The sequence below is a fragment of the Saccopteryx leptura genome, chromosome 6 (assembly GCF_036850995.1).
Source record: "Saccopteryx leptura isolate mSacLep1 chromosome 6, mSacLep1_pri_phased_curated, whole genome shotgun sequence".
NCBI classification, from domain to species: Eukaryota; Metazoa; Chordata; class Mammalia; order Chiroptera; family Emballonuridae; genus Saccopteryx; species Saccopteryx leptura.
The window spans coordinates 128,196,001-128,215,981 of NC_089508.1; the positions used below are offsets into that span (position 1 = coordinate 128,196,001).

General features: G+C 49.9%; 1 protein-coding gene across 4 annotated transcripts in view; it reads left to right on the top strand.

Annotated features, from left to right (window-relative positions):
• ARID3B (AT-rich interaction domain 3B) overlaps nt 1–19,981 on the top strand; it is a 126,951-nt gene that overhangs the window by 98,893 nt on the left and 8,077 nt on the right. For all 4 annotated transcript variants that reach the window (XM_066342732.1, XM_066342729.1, XM_066342730.1 and 1 more), the window contains exons 3-4: nt 6,645–6,716; nt 7,302–7,374. In XM_066342732.1, the coding sequence (XP_066198829.1) occupies nt 6,645–6,716; nt 7,302–7,374 (145 nt within the window). The remainder of the gene's footprint in view (nt 1–6,644; nt 6,717–7,301; nt 7,375–19,981) is intronic.

The following is a 19,981-nucleotide window of genomic DNA, read 5'->3' on the forward strand; positions in this document are numbered from 1 at the left end:
CTTTCCTCCCTCTTCAGCGGCTTGCACAGCTTTCAGTTGGTTAGAGCGTTGGGAGGGGCTTTCAGGTGCGCGGTGCTGAATGAATATGTCATAGGGTCTTCTACTCTCAAGACGGAAAAGGCCCCTAGAGACCCTCTTGTCCAGCCTGTCTCGTGTTGGATTCCACACCATGATGTCCCAGACAGATAGTCATCTAGGGACAGGAAGCTGCCCACCTCCTGAGAAGGTCCCCTCTATTCCTGGGCAGTTTTGATTGTTAGAAAAGTTCTTCTTTGATCTAAATCTTCTTCCTGGTGACTTCTGTACAGTGACTCTAGTTCTGCCTTCTGGGGCTTTAGAGGAAAAAGAATAGAAAAACAAAAAGCAACAAAACCCCCTGTAAAGCCAGTAGCCGCGGCCACCATCACAGCTGCCTGGCCCATGCAGGTTCGCATTTGATTTGGACAGATGGTAATGAAACAACGGAGCCAAGAACTGGTGGGCCATCATCTTTATCCTAGTTTGCACCCAGTGGGCAAGAAATACACACAGTGGGAAAACACTTCCCTTTCCATTCAGGGCTCCCAAAGCCACTGACTCATCCGAGTTTCCTAGAATCAAAGATTTCTAGATCAACAGCCTTATTCACCTCTGTTCCCCATCTACTTCTCTCTGCACAAACTCTGTACAAACTGGCTTTTCCTTCAGCACTCCGCCATCTTGGCTTCTTCTACTCTCCTCCACGTGGCCTTTCTCTGCTCTCCCCTCTAATGCTAATCTCAGGAACCGAAAGAGATTAAGCTCCTGGTCTGCACCACTTTATAGTGTAGAAATCAAAACCTTTAATCCAATATACAAACAAGGAAGTCTCTGATACAAAGTCACTTAGGGTGGGCTGACCAGGCGGTGGTGCAGTGGCTAGAGCGTCGGACTGGGATGCGGAGGACCCAGGTTCGAGACCCCAAGGTCACCAGCTTGAGTGTGGGCTCATCTGGTTTGAACAAGAAAGCTCACCAGCTTGGACCCAAGGTCGCTGGCTTGAGCAAGGGGTTTACTCGGTCTGCTGAAAGCCCACGGTCAAGGCACTTATGAGAAAGCAAACAATGAAGGTGTCACAACAAAGTCACTTAGGGTGGGAAAGGCTTAGTCTTAAAACTAAGCCTTAGGCTATAAGGACCCTGCCTGCTTACAGCCTGTCCTCCACACCCAATGCAAACTATAAGTGAGCAAACCTATATATCATATTTACAAACTTATTTGACCAACACCCCCCCACCTGGTTTTTCTTCCACAAAGCGACTTTTTAAATTTTCAAAGACAGTGAATCTGTTTCCCTCTGTTCTGTCTTTCCAACTTTCCAGTGCTGAGGATTTGAGGAAGCAGTGTTTCAGCTGAGAGCAGCAGTCAGCTTAAACTCTTGTGTATTATTATTTTTTTTATTCATTTTTTTAGAGAGGAGAGGGAGAGAGAGAGAGAGAGGAGAGACAGAGAGAGAGAAGAGGGAGAGGAGCTGGAAGCATCAACTCCCACATGTGCCTTGACCAGGCAAGCCCAGGGTTTCGAACCGGCAACCTCAGCATTTCCAGGTCGACGCTTTATCCACTGCGCCACCACAGGTCAGGCTTGTGTATTATTTTTGAGAGCCTTCTATGTGCATCTCAGGGCTAGGGACATGCTCTTCTGGTTCCTCTGAGGTGTGACCGCTGGTCTCAAATGCTCTGTTTTGGAGGTCAGCTGTTCTTGTTCCAGTACCTCAGGGATATTTCCTGGGCAGGTGTTGTGTTAGGGCTCTTTTTTTTTTTTTTTTTTACAGAGACAGAGTCAGAGAGAGGGATAGATAGGGACAGACAGACAGAATGGAGAGAGATGAGAAGCATCAATCATCAGTTTTTTCTTGTGACACCTTATTGTTCATTGATTGCTTTCTCATATGTGCCTTGACCATGGGCCTTCAGCAGACCGAGTAACCCCTTGCTCAAGCCAGCGACCTTGGGTCCAAACTGGTGAGCTTTGCTCAAACCAGATGAGCCCACACTCAAGCTGGCTACCTTGGGGTCTTGAACCTGGGTCCTCCACATCCCAGTTCGACGCTCTATCCACTGCACCACCGCCTGGTCAGGTGTGTTAGGGCTCATTTTTAAGCCCATGAGATAAATTAAAGAATAAAAGACTCTCCTACTGATAGGAGCCACCAAGGGCCATGCCTGGTGTATGGCCAGTGGTCACCGCCATCGTGGCCATGCAGGTTCTTATTGAATTCGGACAGATGGTAAAGAAACAGTGGAGCCAAAAAATGGTGGGCCATTCCTTTATTAAAGTTTTGCACTGGCCTATGAGCAAACCCACCAGGAAAACACTTCCCTTTCATTCAGGGCTCCCAAAGCCCTGACCCATCTCTGGTTTCACAATCAGGAGAATCCTCTCTGGTTCCTCCTAAAATCAAAGGCCCCCACAAGCCTCAGTAGGGCTCCCAAAGCCCCTCAGCTCTGGTTCCTCATCTGCACACCTCTCTCTCTGCACAAACTGGCGTCTTCTTCAGCTCTCTACATTTTCTCTGCTCTCCCTGCCAAACTACTTGGGCCCACAAAGACCCCTCCTCCAGCAAACATTAGCAAAACAACGGCCCCTCCTAAGCAGGAATGCAATTGCAATTTGCAGTCAACTGCCTTGCTCTGAGAGCTAGCACACACTTGGCTGCCCAGGGCCATTTTTTAACAATAAAAGTAAGCAAACTTAAAAAATACAAATTTTACAAACTCATTTGCCCAACACCTAGGCATTGTGGGTGTTCTGTGCACAAGACTGGGTTCTAACCCCCCCCCCAACCCCAAATCCCAACCTAAGACACTTGCTACTGTTCTTTGCAGCCACCAGGCAGCATGGTGTAACAGAGCCAGCTAGGCCTGGGTTTAAATGCTCTGAGACCCTGGGCCAGTTACCTGAGCTCTGTACCCATTCATTTTTCATCTTTAAAACTACCAGCTCCACCATGTAGATTGAGCAAGAGAATCCTTGGGAAACTCTGGCCCAGTCCTTGCTGGGCAGAAGGTGCATAAACAATGCCTACTGTCCCTTTTCTCCTCTTCCCAGCTTTCTTTCACTACCATTTGTGAGGGATTTAAAGGCAACTTGCTCTGTGGCTTCCTGGGGAAAATGGGCTAAAATGTGGGTTAGGGGTAGCCAAAGCTTGACTTTGTCAGCATTTGGGAACAAACTGTCATTTTCCTGTCGGCCCCTAGTGAGATCAAAGCTGTTCAGAGAGTTGTATCAAGAGAGGCTGGGAAGGTGGTAAATGGCATAAGTGACCACTCTGGCTGCTGTTGCTTCCCACACACATTGTGGGCTGTTGACACTGCCTGCTGCCCGCGGGCTGACAGAAGCTGTTCCCTGGACACGAGACGTGCATGCAGTGACCCTTCAACTGGAAGGCTTTTCTTGGGGACCCTCCTGATCCCTAAACTGTTGAGCTGGCTCTTTAAGCTGTTTTCCCTGCTTTCTTCACACCAGGGTCTCAGTCAACCACACTCAGCATCCAGGAAAAAATCATTTCTGGGCTGATAACTTTGCAGCAGTCACACCCGTATCCTGACTCCTGCTGCCCACAAACCTGAATTGCATAAGTGAAGTCGTGTTTTGCAACAGTTGGTCCAAGTCAAGAACCAAGAAAATAACTGTAACCCTTCCCATGAAAGGAGGAGGGAGAGGGAGTAGTGGGGCCGCCTGTCCCCCCCCCGGGGGGGGGGGAGAGCCCATCCTTGCCCGTCAGGAGGTGCCAGGGCTCTGTGTGCTGAGAGCCAGGCTCTCTCACAGGACACACAGCCTGCAGACACAGGTGGGGCCACACAGCAGCCCAGAGGGGAGGAGGCTGTTAACTCTGCCTTGTGGAAACAGCACTCCTGCTGAATGAACTGTGAGGGTGGGCAGGGCTCAGGGCTCTCACAGCAGCAGAGATCCTGTGAAGCAGGGTCCACGTTTAGCTGCCCCAGTAAGAGAGGAATTCTAAGAAAGTAGACATTTCCCCATCGACCCCAACAGAGTATTTTAAATTAGTAATGGACCATCCGTACTTTGGAACTGGACATCAGGGAACCCCTTTTTTGGGCAACTTTTTACTGCATGTAAGTAGTCACTGACCTTCCTGGGTGTGGAGCGGGTCAGACAGTGGGACTGCTTGGAGTCTTGTGTCCCATTTCTCTTCTGAGCTGGCAGGTCACCTTCTCCTCTCTGGTCATTGCAGTAGGGGCCCTTTAGACTGAAATCCTGTCTGGTTTCTTAAGTGGTTCATGCTTAATGGGCAGAGCTGGAACAAGTGGAGGGGTCCTGCCAACCCCTAGCCCCCACCCTACAAGCGCTCTCCTCTGCTCCTAGAGCTGAGAGCTGTCACACCTGGGTGTTGACTGTCATACAGAGCACACAGCAGCTGCCTGGCCTGCCTGCGTTTTCACTCCCCCTGCTGTGGAGAGCCCTGTCTGAGATACCAGTTTGTGGATTCGGTCTTCTCCACCCCTGGGTGTTAAAGCATTCACAGTGCTGGAGGTTACTGTAATTAGCAAAAACTGTGTTCCCCTCTCTCCTGCTGGTCAAGAGTCCTATGAAGAGTCGGCTTCAGATCTGCAGCTGGGGGGGGGGGGGCGTTCAGCAGCCACAGAAAACAGCTGACACAATAGAGCAGCAGTGATCCCCATTAAATAAATGTCTTTCAGCTGACAGAGGCTCCCGGGATAATTGACTTTCCAGCAGGAATTACTGGCTCAAACGAAATCACAGGTCATTAGGGAAGCCCACTGCAGGCTTTGAAAGGGGGACAGACTGTCTGGTTTTGCTGACCTGACAGGCATAATTCATCTTGATTATTCATTGTCCCAGTTGCCACCGGATAACACTAGATTTCTGTTGACTGTGATTACAACATGGGGGTGAGTTTGGGCTTTTTTTTTTTAAGTAGTGTTCCACGCACTGGGTCATGGGGCTCCCTGACAGAGTCTTCAACACCTGCCCGGAGAGATGATGCACATACAGTCAGATAGGCTTCACTGGGCACTTCTCACACACATCTGTCCTTGTCGGTCTCTCAGTGAGCAGGGGCCAGTTTGCTGTAGCCATTTCATTTCATTTCTGTTCAGGTGAACAGATTTCTAATATGGCCCAGTAGCAGGCAGTGTTTTTTCATTTATTTGTTATTATTATTTTAATTGATTTTAGGCAGAGGAAGGGAGAGAGAAAAAAGGAGGTGGAGCATTCATTTGATGTTCCACTTATTTATGTATACATTGATTGCTTCCCATATGTTCTCTGACCAGTGATCAAACCTGCAAGCTTGTTGTTTCAGTACGGAGCTCTAACCAACTGAGCTAACTAGCCAGAACCTAACAGAGGGTGTTTTGTACTGTCCCATATGATATCTGTGTTTGTGTGTGTGTGTATAGTACATATTTAAAAATTTTTTTTATTGATTGATTTGAGAGAGAGAGGCAGAAGGAGAGAGAGAGAGAGAGAGAGAGAGAGAGAGAGAGACAGGAACATTGATCTGCTTCTGTATTTGCCGTGACCAGGAATCAAACCAGCAACCTCTGTGCTTTGGGATGACGCTCTAACCAACTGAGATATCCAGTTAAGACAGGTTTAGCATATTTTTTGAAGAGGTGCTCAGTTGGCTCAGACAGCCAGTTCATGCCTTTTGACAACGATTGTGAATCGTCAGGCATTCATTTGGGTCTAATAATTGCCAGGCAAGGGATTGTGCCGGAGGTACAAAGCTGAAGACACCTTAGCTCTCAAGGAGCTTACAGTACAGGTAATTCCAAAACTGTGTTAAATTCTGAGCTCAAAATGTACAGAGATTGCTCCCAAAGTACTCAGCACTCCTGGGAGTGAAGAGGAGGCTGCCTGTAGAAAGCAATGCCTGGTTTGAGGACAAGTTACTGAGATGAATATTACAAAGAACATGAACAAAGTCCTATTTGTATTTACCATTTTCTCCCTTCAGTTGAATGGTGTTGGTTTATCATAATCAATTATACAGTATTAGGATTAAGTTCTCATTATTTCTCTAATGAACATCAACTTCAGCCTAGTGGCACAAAGTCTCTGTACCTTAGGAATAATCTCAGGCCTTGGGGATACTTACAGCATTGGGGAGTTCTGACTGCTAGACTTAGGGCTTCTAGTGATGAGGCTTGGCTGGGATACTACAACTTCAGGGTGTGTCCTGCTCCCTTTCACCCTTAAACCATTCCCCCTTAGAGTGTTTTAGAAAGCCAGGCTAGCCGTCTTCACAACATACCATAGAATACACAAACACTCCATAGACCTGCAGGAAAGTGATGCCTTCCAGAGAGGTGGCTTCTGGAAGATCTGCTAGGGATGAGCAGGCTCTCAGAAGGTTCAGCACCTCATTGCCCTCCTCTTCCAGGATTCTCAGGTGTAAGTACAGCCGGCCCTCCTCCAGCCAATGGAGATGGTCCTCCCACCTGACTCCCTCTTAGTTTGGAACCATAACTGAAACCCATCAGGGTGGCAGAGATAGCGACCCAAGCAGTCTTCTGTAGCGTGAGACAGGAGAGCACAGTTGTTGACATGCTTTCTTTTCCTGCTAAATGGTTGGGTGCTTGTTCTCTGACACGCTCTTCCTGCTCTGCTGAACTCTGTGCTTTATTCCCCTTCAGAATGGTGGCTTGTCTTGGACTGATGATGCAGACGGAGGCCGGGGAAGAGAGATCTCTAGAGATTTTGCCAAGGTCTGTAATGTTTCCTTTGTGTTAATGAGGGGCAGTTGTTTGGCGGGTTGTTGAATCTGACTCCCAAGGAGTAGGACAGGAGTAGCCCATGAGTCCTGTTTGTAGTCATTCAGGTAGTAGTAGGTCTCTGCTATAAGACTTCCTCTGGGCCCTGGCCGGTTGGCTCAGTGGTAGAGCGTTAGCCTGGCGTGCAGGAGTCCTGGTTTCGATTCCCGGCCAGGGCACACAGGAGAAGCGCCCATCTGCTTCTCCACCCTCCCCCTCTCCTTCTTCTCTGTCTCTCTCTTCCCCTCTGGCAGCTGAGGCTCCATTGGAGCCAAGTTGGCCCGGGCACTGAGGATGGCTCTATGGCCTCTGCCTCAGGCGCTAGAGTGGCTCTGGTTGCAACAGAGCAACGCCCCAGATGGGTAGAGCATTGCCCCTGGTGGGCATGCCAGGTGGATTCCTGTCGGGTGCATGCGGGAGTCTGTCTGACTGCCTCCCCATTTCCAACTTCAGAAAAATACAAAAAAAAAAAAAAAAAAGACTTCCTTCATAAGATGAGTTTTCTTATTGTGTTTTCCTCTGGGGCCATTGGGATTGCAGCTGTATGAGCTGGACAGTGATCCGGAAAGGAAGGAGTTCCTGGATGATCTCTTCATCTTCATGCAGAAGCGGGGTGAGTGCATTATTTCAATTCTGTGAATATTTATTGAGTGCTTATGCTTTACAGTTCACACTTCAGCATGACTTCTCTCTGCAGAGTGCAAAGTCTTAGCCTGGGAAGACAAGAGGCAGTTACTGCTGACTGGTCACACATTTAGCTGGACAGTTGACAGCCAGGAGGAGGGCAGAGAGGGCCTTGGTAGAAAATGAATGTGGTGATCATGAAGACTTGGTCCAGCCTTATTGTTGTCAATCTTCCTCTGATTAGCTGGTCTCTGGGGTCATTTCACAATAAAACACACTTTTTTGCCTGACTGGGCAGTGGCGCAGTGAATAGAGCTTCAGACTGGGATGCGGAAGACCCAGGTTCGAGACCCCGCGGTCGCCAGCATGAGTGAGTGTTCATCTGGTTTGAGCAAAAGCCCACCAGTTTGGACCCAGGGTCGCTGGCTCGAGCAAGGGGTTACTCAGTCTGCTGAAGGCCCACAGTCAAGGCACATAGGAGAGCAATCAATGAACAACTAAGGTGTCGCGACGAAAAACTGATGATTGATTCTTCTCAACTCTCTGTTCCTGTCTGTCTGTCCTTATCTATCCCTCTCTCTGACTCTCTCTCTCTCTGTCTCTGTAAAAACAAAACAAAACAAAACAAAAAACACACACACACTTTTTTCTTAGCCTTACAGCTTCTTTGGACATGACTTAAACTAGCATGTGGGGCTACCTGTTGATGTATCTAGAGTCAAAGAGACCGAGAAGGCCGCTGAACAAATAGAGGCCCTTCAGGATTTGTTGGGAGGGTCGAAAATGACCTGTGAAAAGGACAGGTTCTTTCTCTTATCCATTAGCTCTTTGAATTTTGCATCCACTGGCTTGGTGGGGTATTACTACAGCTTAACTGCAGTACACAGGTATGTGCTTTGTAGTGCACCTTTTCTCCCACTCTCTCCTCCTCGCTCTCCTCCTCGCTCTCCCTCACTCACCCCAGCCATCTTACTTTGGACCATAGTGTGATTGAGCCTTAAGCCCAGTGACTCAACCTTCTGGCTCTATAGCCTCTCACAACCATAGGTTCACCAGCCAGGTCCAGCCTCCCTGGGAGAGGGTCACCTTTGTTACTAGGGCTGAGCCAGAGTGGTACTCCTCCCGCTCCCCACCAGCCTGACCCCATGTCTCCCCCGCCTTCCCTTCCTTTATCTTCAGAGCCAGATTGCCTTCTTAGTAGATGCCTATCACATGCCCATTACTTACTTTGCCATTTCTTTGCTCACAAAGGTCAGTCGTGAGTTTTAAGGTTTGATGTACCCCATCTCCAAGCACATCAGAGCAGTCTCAGCAGCCTTGTTAGCTGACTCCTCCCACTGCTGCATGGAGCTGCCTATGCTGGGGAAAAACAAGAACATAATCCCAGAAGATAACGTGACTGGCAACAGTGCCTCATCCCAGCTGCCCTGGGAGGGGGAATCCACTTAATACTTTGGCCTCCCCTTCCAATTACCTTTTAATTATTCACAGAGTCTGCGGGCCCAGCTGGTGTAGCCCCAGGAGCGGGTCTGTCTTGGGGCTGCTCTGGCAGCGGGGTTGTAGGATTGTAGTCAGTGCTGGGGCTGCCACTGCTGTGCCTCCACTTCATGGCGTCTCTCCCTCCCGGGGGGTTTGTAAAAGAAAGTAGGAGTCCCATCAGCCCAGCCAAGACAGAGGAGCCATAGTTGTTTCTTTAGTGCTGATTGTCCCCTGGATGGGGAGCTCCCTGAGGACAGCCCTTTGTCATTTTTTTTGCATTCCCACTCCTAGCACAGGGCCAGCAGTGAGGTGCACAGGCCGCAGTCGGAGGTCAGCCGGGGAGAGCAGGAAGGGCCAAGTCTCCTGCTGCTCACAGCATGGGGCTGCCAGACTGCCCTCCCGGGGTGGTTCTAGGTGAGCCCAGAATAGGACCAGTGACTCCCTTTGATTGTGTCAGTTTGTGGTCATTCAGGTCTCAAGTAGACCTTTTTTCTGTCCTCAGCATTCATGTTAGGTATTATGCTGTTTGCCAGAGTCACCAATAGAAGGGAACTGGTTGAGTTGGTTTACTACTTGTTAATTGTTGTAATACAGGGTTTCTCAGCCTTAGCATATGACTTTGGGGTCCAGATAATTCTCTGTTGTGGGGTTACCTCCCCCAGGTCTGATAACCAAAACTGCCTCCAGATATTGAAAATCTCCCTGGGGGACAAAATTGCCGCCCTATTGAGAAACATTGCCACAGAAGGGTGGGAAAGTGGGTGAAGATCTAAAGTTTCCTGTTGTGAGTTGGGGGCACAGAGAGAGAGATCAGCAGACGAAATCATCAAGGACTAGCGAAGGACCACCACTCACTCAGGCAAATGGCCCCTAGTTTGCGCTGTGTCCTATTTTTATTCACAAGACTTCAAAAAGCTTGTTTACTGAGAAATTGGCATAACATCAAGCGTAACTTTTACTTAAAGATCCATGGAGTACACCTGCATGATAGCTTAACAACAATATAATATCAAAAGGCATTAATTGCTATTGCTTCTATGGTTTCCGCAACATTCCTCTCTTTATCTAAAGGGATAACCTTGGAAGGTACAGAAATTTTATGAGAATGTTTTACTGAGAAAAAGCCCAGCAACTGCCTTCAGTCACATAGACCTGTTTCAGTGACCTGCCTTCAAGTCACAAAACAATCCTCTTGGCACAAAACATTCTTTTCTTGTTGGCTGTGTTCCCATCCAAGGCCATGCAATGGATTATTCCACTACAGTTTCCTCTGCAGAGAAACTCCTTATGGAAACTGTCTTCCGCTCAGGTAGCCATATATGAGGGCTATGAGGCCCTTGTCAGGCCGTACTGCAAGTGCCTCTTCTGTGGCCAAATGCCAGAGGTAAGGGTGCTAGGTCCCCATCCAGGGCTGGAGTGCAAGGCTGGCCTCGAGGAGGAGCTGGGTTCAGCATATCAGGGTCACGGGAGTGGAGGAAGCTACACACATAAGTGGAGGCAGCAGTGCAGGGGCATGCATGGCCTAGGCACAGCTGAAAGAACCCTTATCTGTGTCCTGGATGATTCAGTTGTCACCAGACTATGAAGAGCCATGTTTGGCCAAGAAGTTAGCACTTCTCTATCTGTGGACATAGTGGAGTTACTGAAGTTAAACCACAGGGAGTGTCACCAAAGCTGGCCTTTCAGAACACCTGCTGCTCTGAAGTGTAGTTGGGTCAGAGGCAGAGACTGAGACAGGAGACTCCCTTTAATTTAATGATCTTCCTGGCAAGCTCACATTGAGCACCTGAATGAGAACAGGCAGCTCAGGAGGTCTGGGAGCAGACTGTACTTATGATGTGAAGCTTGCTGTCTTTGCTCTTCACAGAATGGTGCAATCAGGGCCCTAGACACATGTGACATAGTTGTCACTCCAAATTGGAGTGTCTGAGGCACTCAGGAGCCAGATCTTGTTAGCTAAGTCCAAGGTAAAACCTCGCAGACCTCAGCAGTAAGCCAGCAACAGGCACAGGTAACCCTCCAGAGCTAATATGAAGGGCAAGCAGTAGATTTCACAGGAACTGCTGAAAACAGCCTGAGTTTGGAAGGCCTGGTGACACTCCCCTGGGCTGTGAGTGGTGCTGGGTAGCCTTGACACGCAGAGGAAGCAGACAGGGCTCCAGTGATGGACCTGCTGTTCAGCAGGAGGGGCCAGCTCTCACTGCTGCTTTGTGCCAGTTCTTTGTACTTGTTAATGCGTTTGAGTGAATTGACTGTAACCGATGGGCTGGTCAGGTAGGCACTTTGGTTTCTAGGCCAGACTGGCCTGACTTTTACCCTGGTACCCCTCCCCCACTGGCAGAGCAATCTGCTGTGGGAGGGGCCTGAGAAGAGGCCTGGGCAGCCCCCAGGTGGCTCTCTGTCCCCCTGCCTTGGGAAAGGGCTGGAGGTGTGGCAGAGAGCGAGCTCTATGCCATTAAATGTAAAACTGGGCTGGTGTCCCACCTTCCCCCTCTCTGGGGCTGGTAAATGAGGGGGTCAGTTGCAGTGAATCTGGAAGCTTCTTCCAAGTCCTATGTTCTGTATTATGTGTCCAGGTTGTGTACATTGAACTGCCAACAGAAGAAGAGCCATCCTTGATGACCCAAAAACAGAAAAAAAGTTTCTCAAAGCAATTTTCTATCAAAATAGTTGTGTGGAAATCAGAGCAAGGCTCCCCAAGAACACATGCCTTGTCTTGGTGTTTCCTCTTTTGCTGACTGAGGCCAAGTAGGATTCAACAGTTTTTCTTGACTCGGTTTCCCCAGAAGTTCCTGTAGAATGATTGGGTAGGTCTCCGAACTCTGCTGCTCCTTTTCACTCTCCTTTCACCGCGTGCACACACATGTGAAATATATACATTTCTTTGCCAAATTAAAGTCAAACAGTTGCAGATAAATGTCTGTGGCTAATTGAACTTACTGTGGGTGGTTTCTAAGATGGTGTCTTCTGGTAGATTTTCCAGGAGGAAATATGGGTGGGAGAGCCTAATTTGGAAGTCTGATAAACAGAGGCTCATAAATCCATTCTTCTGCCATCAGTGAGGAAGAAGTTTGTTTTCTTGGTCAGTGGGTGGTGAAACAGAAAGCAGTATGGCCTCATCGGAAGGGGAGGAGGACAATGCCTGTGTGTTGTTTTATTATTATTGTCCCATGCACTCTACTCTATTGGGTGGAAAGACCAGAGGTCACCAGTCTGCCATGAAGAAGAACCAGCCCCTAGGTTAAGTGACTTACCTGAGCAGAGGCAGCACTCAGTTTCCTAACTCCAGGCTGGTGCTCTTTCCCCCTCTGCATTTGTTGCCTTTGTGAAACTCAGCCTACCACCAGCAGCTCCATCAGCATCCTGTTGGGCCAGGGAGAAGACTTGTTTTTCCAGGCTTCTGTGCCCTACATAGAATGCTGGTCTATCTCCACAGTCCACTGTCAAGTAAAGCCTGATAGCATCTGATTAACATAGGGTAGAACTCTGTGCAAGGCACCTCTCACAGGGAAGGACAGATTCACAGTGGCACAGAGGCTGCCATTTGTCAGGGCAGGGTGGGTTGGCGATGAAGGACACAGGAGACAGAGCCCCAACAGAAGGATCTTGCCTACCCAGAGCACCCACAAGCAAAGCTGTCCTACAGCCCCTGCCCAGCTGGGCACAGCAGGCTAAAGAACCGCTTGGTCATGGGGAAAGTTTTGTCCAGGCCTCACCCAGACAGCTGCCTCCCCCCAACCCCAGTCCTGTTCAAGGCTGCAGACCGACCTTGGTTTTCCCAAATGGATTGTTGGATCTGTTTTTGATGTGTATCTGCAAAGAATTTACTGTGGGAAAAGGGCTTGGTTGCCTCAAAGTGCAAGTTGAGTGTTTTTCCTTCTGTTGTGTCCTTATCTATCCATCTCAGTCAAGGAAACGTTCATGACATATATTGCCTTTTGGTGGAGGCAGTTTCTCGTGTATTCTTTGTATCTTGCTGCAAATGGTTTGTGCTGTGGTCACTCTTCCTGGTAGACTGGAATATGTTGTCTTTGTCAGATAAAATAGGCTTTGGGGCTTCATTTTCAAACTTGACCCCCAATGAAAGTCTAAAATGCAAGTCTTTGTCTCAGGATAATCGCTTTGTCTGAGCTGGATCCTTTTCCTCCCTGGGTGACACAACTACTTTTTTTTTTTTTTTTTTTTGTATTTTTCTGAAGCTGGAAACGAGGAGAAACAGTCAGACAGACTCCCACATGCGCCTGACCGGGATCCACTCGGCACGCCCACCAGGGGGCGACGCTCTGTTGTGACCAGAGCCACTCTAGCGCCTGGGGCAGAGGCCAAGGAGCCATCCCCAGCGCCCGGGCCATCTTTGCTCCAATGGAGCCTCGCTGCGGGAGGGGAAGAGAGAGACAGAGAGGAAGGAGAGGGGGAGGGGTGGAGAAGCAGATGGGCTCTTCTCCTGTGTGCCCTGGCCGGGAATCGAACCCGGGACTTCTGCACTCCAGGCCGACGCTCTGCCACTGAGCCAACCGGCCAGGGCCAACACAACTACTTTTGATACGTGGTTATCTTTTTCCACTTTTACCAGTCATTTAATGTCTTGTAGCTACCCAGTTATCTGCCATGTGGGAAGGGGTCCTGGTTTTTGAAAGGCATGATTGATTTGAATAGCCCACTTTTATAATTAAATTCAGCTTATGTTCATGCAAAATCTTTTATTGGTACTTCTAGCACTTTGTAAAACTGGGCTGATAGTTTTGCCTCCTTTGTTCCAAGATGAGCTGATATTCAGTAAGTCTAAGGGTAGGGAGAGGGAGAGTTTGGAGTGAGGCTTTGGCCTACTTATTCTGTGAGGAATTTGCTGGTGGCACGGGCTGGCGATAGATGCTTAGACAGCTGTGCACTGCATGGTCCAGAGGCCCTGCCATTGTGCCTCCACCTTGCAGCCTTCCTCTCTCTCCTGGAGATACTGGCCAGGTCTGTTGATCAGCTGCAAAGGAAGCAGAGAAGACCTGGCTGTCCTTCTAACACCTTGGCCACCTACTCTCAGCACAGTGTTTAAAGGAGACCACACATTGGTAACCATTTTATTATTAGCCATGGTAGAGTACAGCCTTGCACATACTGTTGAACTTCCCTAAGACAGTTCATCTTAAACCTAGAGTAAGAAAAAAGGTGATGCGTCTCAAATCAGCTTATCAGGCTGTGGTACCTCCAAACATCCCTGTGCTGCTGGTGGGAATATAAACAGGCATTAGAGCTTTGGGAATCTGTTTGGTAGAATTCACTAAAGCTAAATGTGTGCCATCCCTATTACCAGCAACCTGTTCCTAAGTATCAATATATCCCCAGCAGAAACAAGTGCTTAGGTTCCTGAAAGACACACAGAATGTCTGTTACAGTAGAACCCAGGGAAGAACTCGTGTGTGCACCAGTAGTGGAGTGGTGCATAGCCACTCTGCTGGTGGAATACCACACAGCAGTTAACAGAAATGAGCTGTGCCCGCGGCTGACTTACAGACTACTGTTGAGCAAGTGAAGCCAGACACAGCAGATGTCATGCTGGAGAATCAGATGAGGTGATACGCATGTCAGGATGCGGTCTCCCCAGGGGGCTGGGGGCAGTGGGCATTGATTGGGGGTGAAAGATGTTTTCTGGATGCTGGGAACGTTCTGTGTTTTGTCTGAGGAGAGGTTATGGGGGTACACAGAAGTGCGAGGACCACACACTTGAGACAAGCGTGCTCTGCTGTGTCAGGTAGACCCACTCGGTGGGAAATTGAGGTGCAGGCAGTCAGTCCGGCCAGGATGTTTGTGCACCACCAGTCACCCTCATGTTGCCCTGCTCACCGCCAGACACCGCTACTTGGGTTCCCGGAGGTAGAAGCTTTCTGCTAAACAAATTAGGGAGTCACAAGTCATATCTTTGTTTGTGCCTGGGGATTAGGCCTGGAGCAGGGAAAGAATTAATAAGCAGAGGAACGGGCCAACGCCTGCCATCCTGCACACTCTCCCCACCTAACACAGGTCTTCCACTGCGCCACTGCCTGGTCGACCTAACACAGGTCTTAACTCTTCTAGGCTCCCTGGTTGGCCTCCCAGTTCTCGATGGGCTATGGAAATGACTAATGGCAGGGCCACACCCTATGTCCTGGACCCTCACCCCTGACCATCCAACTCTGTCTCAGGTCCCTTCTCCCTGATTGCTTCTGGTCTTCATTGAAAAATACCCATTTTCCAATAGGGAGGAAGTGGCCCTCCTTCCAGCTCTCCCGCCATCTCCAATCTTCATCTCTAGTCCTCCTCCCTGACCCCTCTCCAGCTCTGTCCTCACAGTCCGAGTGGTAAGAAGGAGAGCCAAGTACCAGGAAAGCTCCTGATCACAGCTCTGCTGGCCTCGCAGCACCAAGAGTTAAAGCCAGGGAGCCCTGCCTTCCAGGCAAGCCCTCATGAAAGCCTTTCTACTCAGCCCCTGGGTCGCCTCAAGCTCTCTGGCTGAAATCTGATAAGGAGCCTCTTTGTTGGGACTGTCAGTCTCCTTTATTGGGGGGGGGGGGCAGGGACTGGAGAGCAGGGGCATTTCTTGAGGTTGGAATACGATAAGGCCCTGGATTCCTGTCAGAGGGAGCATGATTGATTACCCTCAGTACAAGCTCCTGCTTTGATAGCAGTGATGACAGTGCCACACCCCCCTGAGAGGCTGCCCTGGCTGTGCTTCAACCTCCTCCAGGGAACTCTGCACTGGCTCTGCATCCTTCCTAGTTCTGGGCAGCTTGCTCTTGGGCTATTTGTGTGTCCCTCTCAGGTGAGAGCCTCCTTCCTTGTAATCCCATGTGATCCAGCTGAGAGGGCAGTCCAGAGACTGCTCCTGCCCTTCTAGCTGAGAAAGAACCATTTGTTCATGGCCTTGAACATCACAGATGGTCCGAGGCCCCCAGAGCTCTGCAGAGAAGGTCCCAAACCCTTTGTCTGGAGGTCATTGGGCAACTTGACTTCCTAATTCAGGCAAGCTCCTGAACCCAGGTTAGCCTCCCTTTGGTAATAATCACAACTTTAAGTTTATCTTTTTATTCATTTTAGAGAGGGGGGAGAGAGAGAAAGAGAGAGAAGGGGGAGGAGCAGAAACCATCAACTCCCATATGTGTCTTGACCAGGCAAGCCCGGGGTTTTGAACCAGCGACCTCAACGTTCTGTGATTGACACTTTATCCACTGCACCACCAAGGGTCAGGCACAACTATCAATTTTTGTTTTAAGTTTTTATTCATAGTCTCATAGGACTTTAGAACTAAAAGTCATTTAGTGCCAAATCCTCATTACACAGATGGGAAAACTGAGGCGTGAATACACCACTCTCCCACCCCCGCCCACCCACTTACCAGTATGATGTAATATTATCTTTTTATTCAGGCAGGTAAACTCAGCTAAAGGGCCTCTTCCCTTGCCTGTCACAGCTGTGTCTCCTTGGGACAGACAAGGTGGTTTCCGGGTCATTGGCACAGAACAGACTCCAGGGACAGAGCAGCCTGTAGGGCTTGCCTCTCTCGGGTGTCAGAAGGCAGCCAGGGCAGGATCTGGGGCTGGGCTACCTGCATCACGTGAGCAGTCCAGATCATCCCCCAGAGCTGGCTCTGAGCTTTGTTCCTGATGGTCCCAGGTACCACCTGCTCTGGGAGCTACTTTGGCTGTCTGCAGAGGGCCCCCCCACCACGCAGAGCACCCCCCCCCATCCCTTACCTGCTGCTCTCTGGGTCACCTGGACCTGTGGGAGGGAACACAGAGTCCCAGGTGCCCAGAGCAGGGTTGGCAGAGCAGCCGTGTGGGTCATCACCAGCATTTAGCACCCTTCACCTACTGTGTCTCTGTGAAGGTGCTGGGAAGAGGCTACCTGGTTAGGTTTCCAGCCTCAATTTAGATGCTGCTTAGCCCCTTCCTTGCCTTTCAGGTTCTGTCTCTACCACTCATCTCCTTTGCCCTGAGTGGGTCTTAGCCTAACGCAATTCTTTTTTATAACAGAGACAGAGAGACAGAGAGAGGGACAGATGGGAACAGACTGACAGGAAGGGAGAGAGATGCGAAGCATCAGTTCTTCGTTGTGGCTCCTTAGTCTCTTTAGTTGTTCATGATTGCTTTCTCATATGTGCCTTGACTGGGGGGCTGCAGCAGAGTGAGTGACCCCTTGCTCAAGACAGCGACCTCAAGGTTTCAAACCTGGGTCCTCCACATCCCAGTTCGACGCTCTATCCACTGCACTACTGCCTGGTCAGGCAGAAAAGGCAATTTTTAATGAAATTTCTGCATCTGTAACATCTTTCAAAGAAGCCGTCTCAGACAGCTGGGCAGCGGCAGTCCAAGCCACACTTAGGACAGCAGTGTATGCCGCCCAGCTCTTCATCCTGCTCTGCTGCCGCCTCTGTGCCAGCCACTCCTGCAAGCAGTGTTCACCCTTCCCATCTCCTCTCGCACAGCGGTTTCTACTACTTCTCTTCAGCCCACTGGGTAAACTCATGCTTTCTCTACCTTCTCAAAGTCTCCACTCTCCAGTCCTTGCTTCTCTCACAATCGTATCATGGAATTTGGATGCAAAGGGCTTGGCCACCCTGGGCCTTGGTCCCCTAGTCTGTTCAATAATGAACCTGCTGGGGCCTGAGCAGAAGGAGACTGCTTTCAGGGCTGTCAGCATAAACACTTAATGCTCGTGATGGGTCCTGGCGGGCATGCCTCAACTGTGAGGACAAGTGGTGAAGAGGCCCAGTTGGGTTCCTGTGGAGCTGGCTGCTTTGACTCAGAAGTTATCTTCTTTTTAGCTGCATGGTTGTTGAATTTATTAAACAGTGTAAGATTTAAGCCATGGTGAGGAGAAATAGTCATTGCGTTCAGAGAGCTGGAACGCTCCTGGGACACCAGGTGAGCGAGCACACACGAACAGTGGGGAAGTCACCATTGCAGAACACAGGGCTTATAAATACATTCTGAAAGGGAGACATCCACATGAACAGCGGTGGATAGAAAGCTACTCCTGTTGGGAGTGACACTGCAGGCCTGTGTCGAGAGGGTGTAAGCAGAGGCAGGTCATTTAGTCTTCCTGAGAGCACAAAGCAAGAGGTGGAGGAATGAGCTTGGTTTGGAGTGACCGTGAGGAGACCCAGCTGATTGGTAGGGGAGCTGTTGGGATGTGCTGGAAATACTTCCCACGTGGTCCTGTAGGAAGTGCCAGGATCTTGGTCATGGGTTTGCACACACTGGATGGGGTGGATGGGTGGGTAGGTCACTTTGAATGAAGAGGTGACGGTGTGGCAAGGGTGTGTGAGCCAAGTGCTGCTATGGGTAGGAGGCCGCTGCAGGCGCCTGGCTGTGGGCCAGTCGTGGGCTGGTGTAGCTTAGTGTTGCCAGCTGGAAAGGGGGACACTTCAAAGAAAGAGTGGTGGAGCTGCCTAACAGCCCAGAGGTCATGATAGAGGAGGGGAGTGGGCCACCTCTGAGCTTCCCGCTGCAGCCTCAGACAGTGCTGTGTTGGAGGAAGGGAGCTGCTTAGTGGGTAAAGGGCTCAGTGCGGACTCTCTGACTTGGAGGGAACAGGTTACACATGCGAAGGTGTCCTGGAAGCTTCTGGAAATGTGAGCTTAGGGGGCCAGTGTGAGGGTATCTTGGGAACGGTCTTCCTGAAGTCTCCAGGCGACGCCATGGATGGTGTGTACTCATGAACTCACCAAGGCCTTTAGTGTGCTTGGGCAGACAGGCCTCCAGAAGGAGGTGGACCTCAATCCAGAGAAGAGACTGGTTCTCTGCATCAGTTTTCTTCTTAGGACAGAAGTGAGGCTGACTGTCTAGACCGCGTGGGGGAATATGTTAACCAGCATACGGGCTGTGTCTTAGGAGCACACCAGCGTCCTTGAAGAGTTTACCTATGAGTCTTTGGATCTAACTTTATGACACCTTTGTCCTTGACCATCCAAAGACCCTTTGGTCAAGATAAAGGCCTTAGAGACCTCTCACTCCCTCTCCACAGAGAAACAGGACTGGTCTTGCCACGGCAGTCCTGTATGTTCATGCTCACATTGCTTCCTCTCCACAAACATGGGGCCTTCAGCCTGACCAGGTGGTGGCGCAGTGGATAGAGCATCAGACTGGGACGCAGAGGACCCAGGTTCAAGACCCCAAGGTCGCTGGCTCGAGCAAGGGGTTACTTAGTCTGCTGTAGCCCCCTGATCAAAGCATATATAAGAAACAATCAATGAACAACTAAAGTGCCACAGCGAGGAATTGATGCTTTTCATCTCTCTCCCTTCCTGCCTATCTGTCCCTGTCTGTCCCTCTCTCTGTCTATCTCTATCTCTTTCACCAAAACAAAACATGGGGCCTTCACTCCATTTTCTGGCTTGAATCATTCTGTAGCAGCATTGGTGAGGCCAATATCCCAGGGCTAAGAAGAGGATGCCATTCCTTGAAGGGAGAGAAGTAGAAGGAGCCCACAAAGGCGGACCTTCCCTGGTCAGGTAGCCTGAATCTACCAGGCAGTTAGGGAAACCAGGACAGTGGGAGGGGCAGAGGCCATGCGGCCTGTGTATAATGTAAGGAGTTTACAATTAAAAGGCAACAAGTCTCATACCTTGCCCTGGACAGTGACTTTCCCTTTGGAATTCTCCCCTCTGACCTCCAGATCATTAATCCTGAGGTTGCCAAATGATAGTCATCTATCACGCTTTCTGACGAGGGCCTGAGAGGAGTGTGGTCTGGCCCACCCACATCCCCTGGTGTTCATTAGTGGGCCTTTCTTCTCAGTGCCAGGTTTTCTAGTTACCACAGGCCCCTCTCACATCCCTTCTGGTCAGTGGCAGAAGCTGCTCTGACCTGTCCCTCCCTGTCAAAAACCAGGGGGGGGGGGTGGATTGATTAGTGAGGCAAGAATTGTGGAGGGGCTTTTCACCCCCCTAGAAACCTGTGTTTCCTGCAGCTCCTTTAACATGGTGGGACATAGAGAAAAACTCATTTCTGTCCCTTGTAGCAGGACAGGAGGAGGGGATTGACTGGCACATGAAAGCTGCAAAGGAGTGAGTTGCCACATTGCTAGTAAAGAATCTGGACTTAGTACAGCTAGGGGGAAATCTAGTCCATCCCATTTATAGCTAGGAA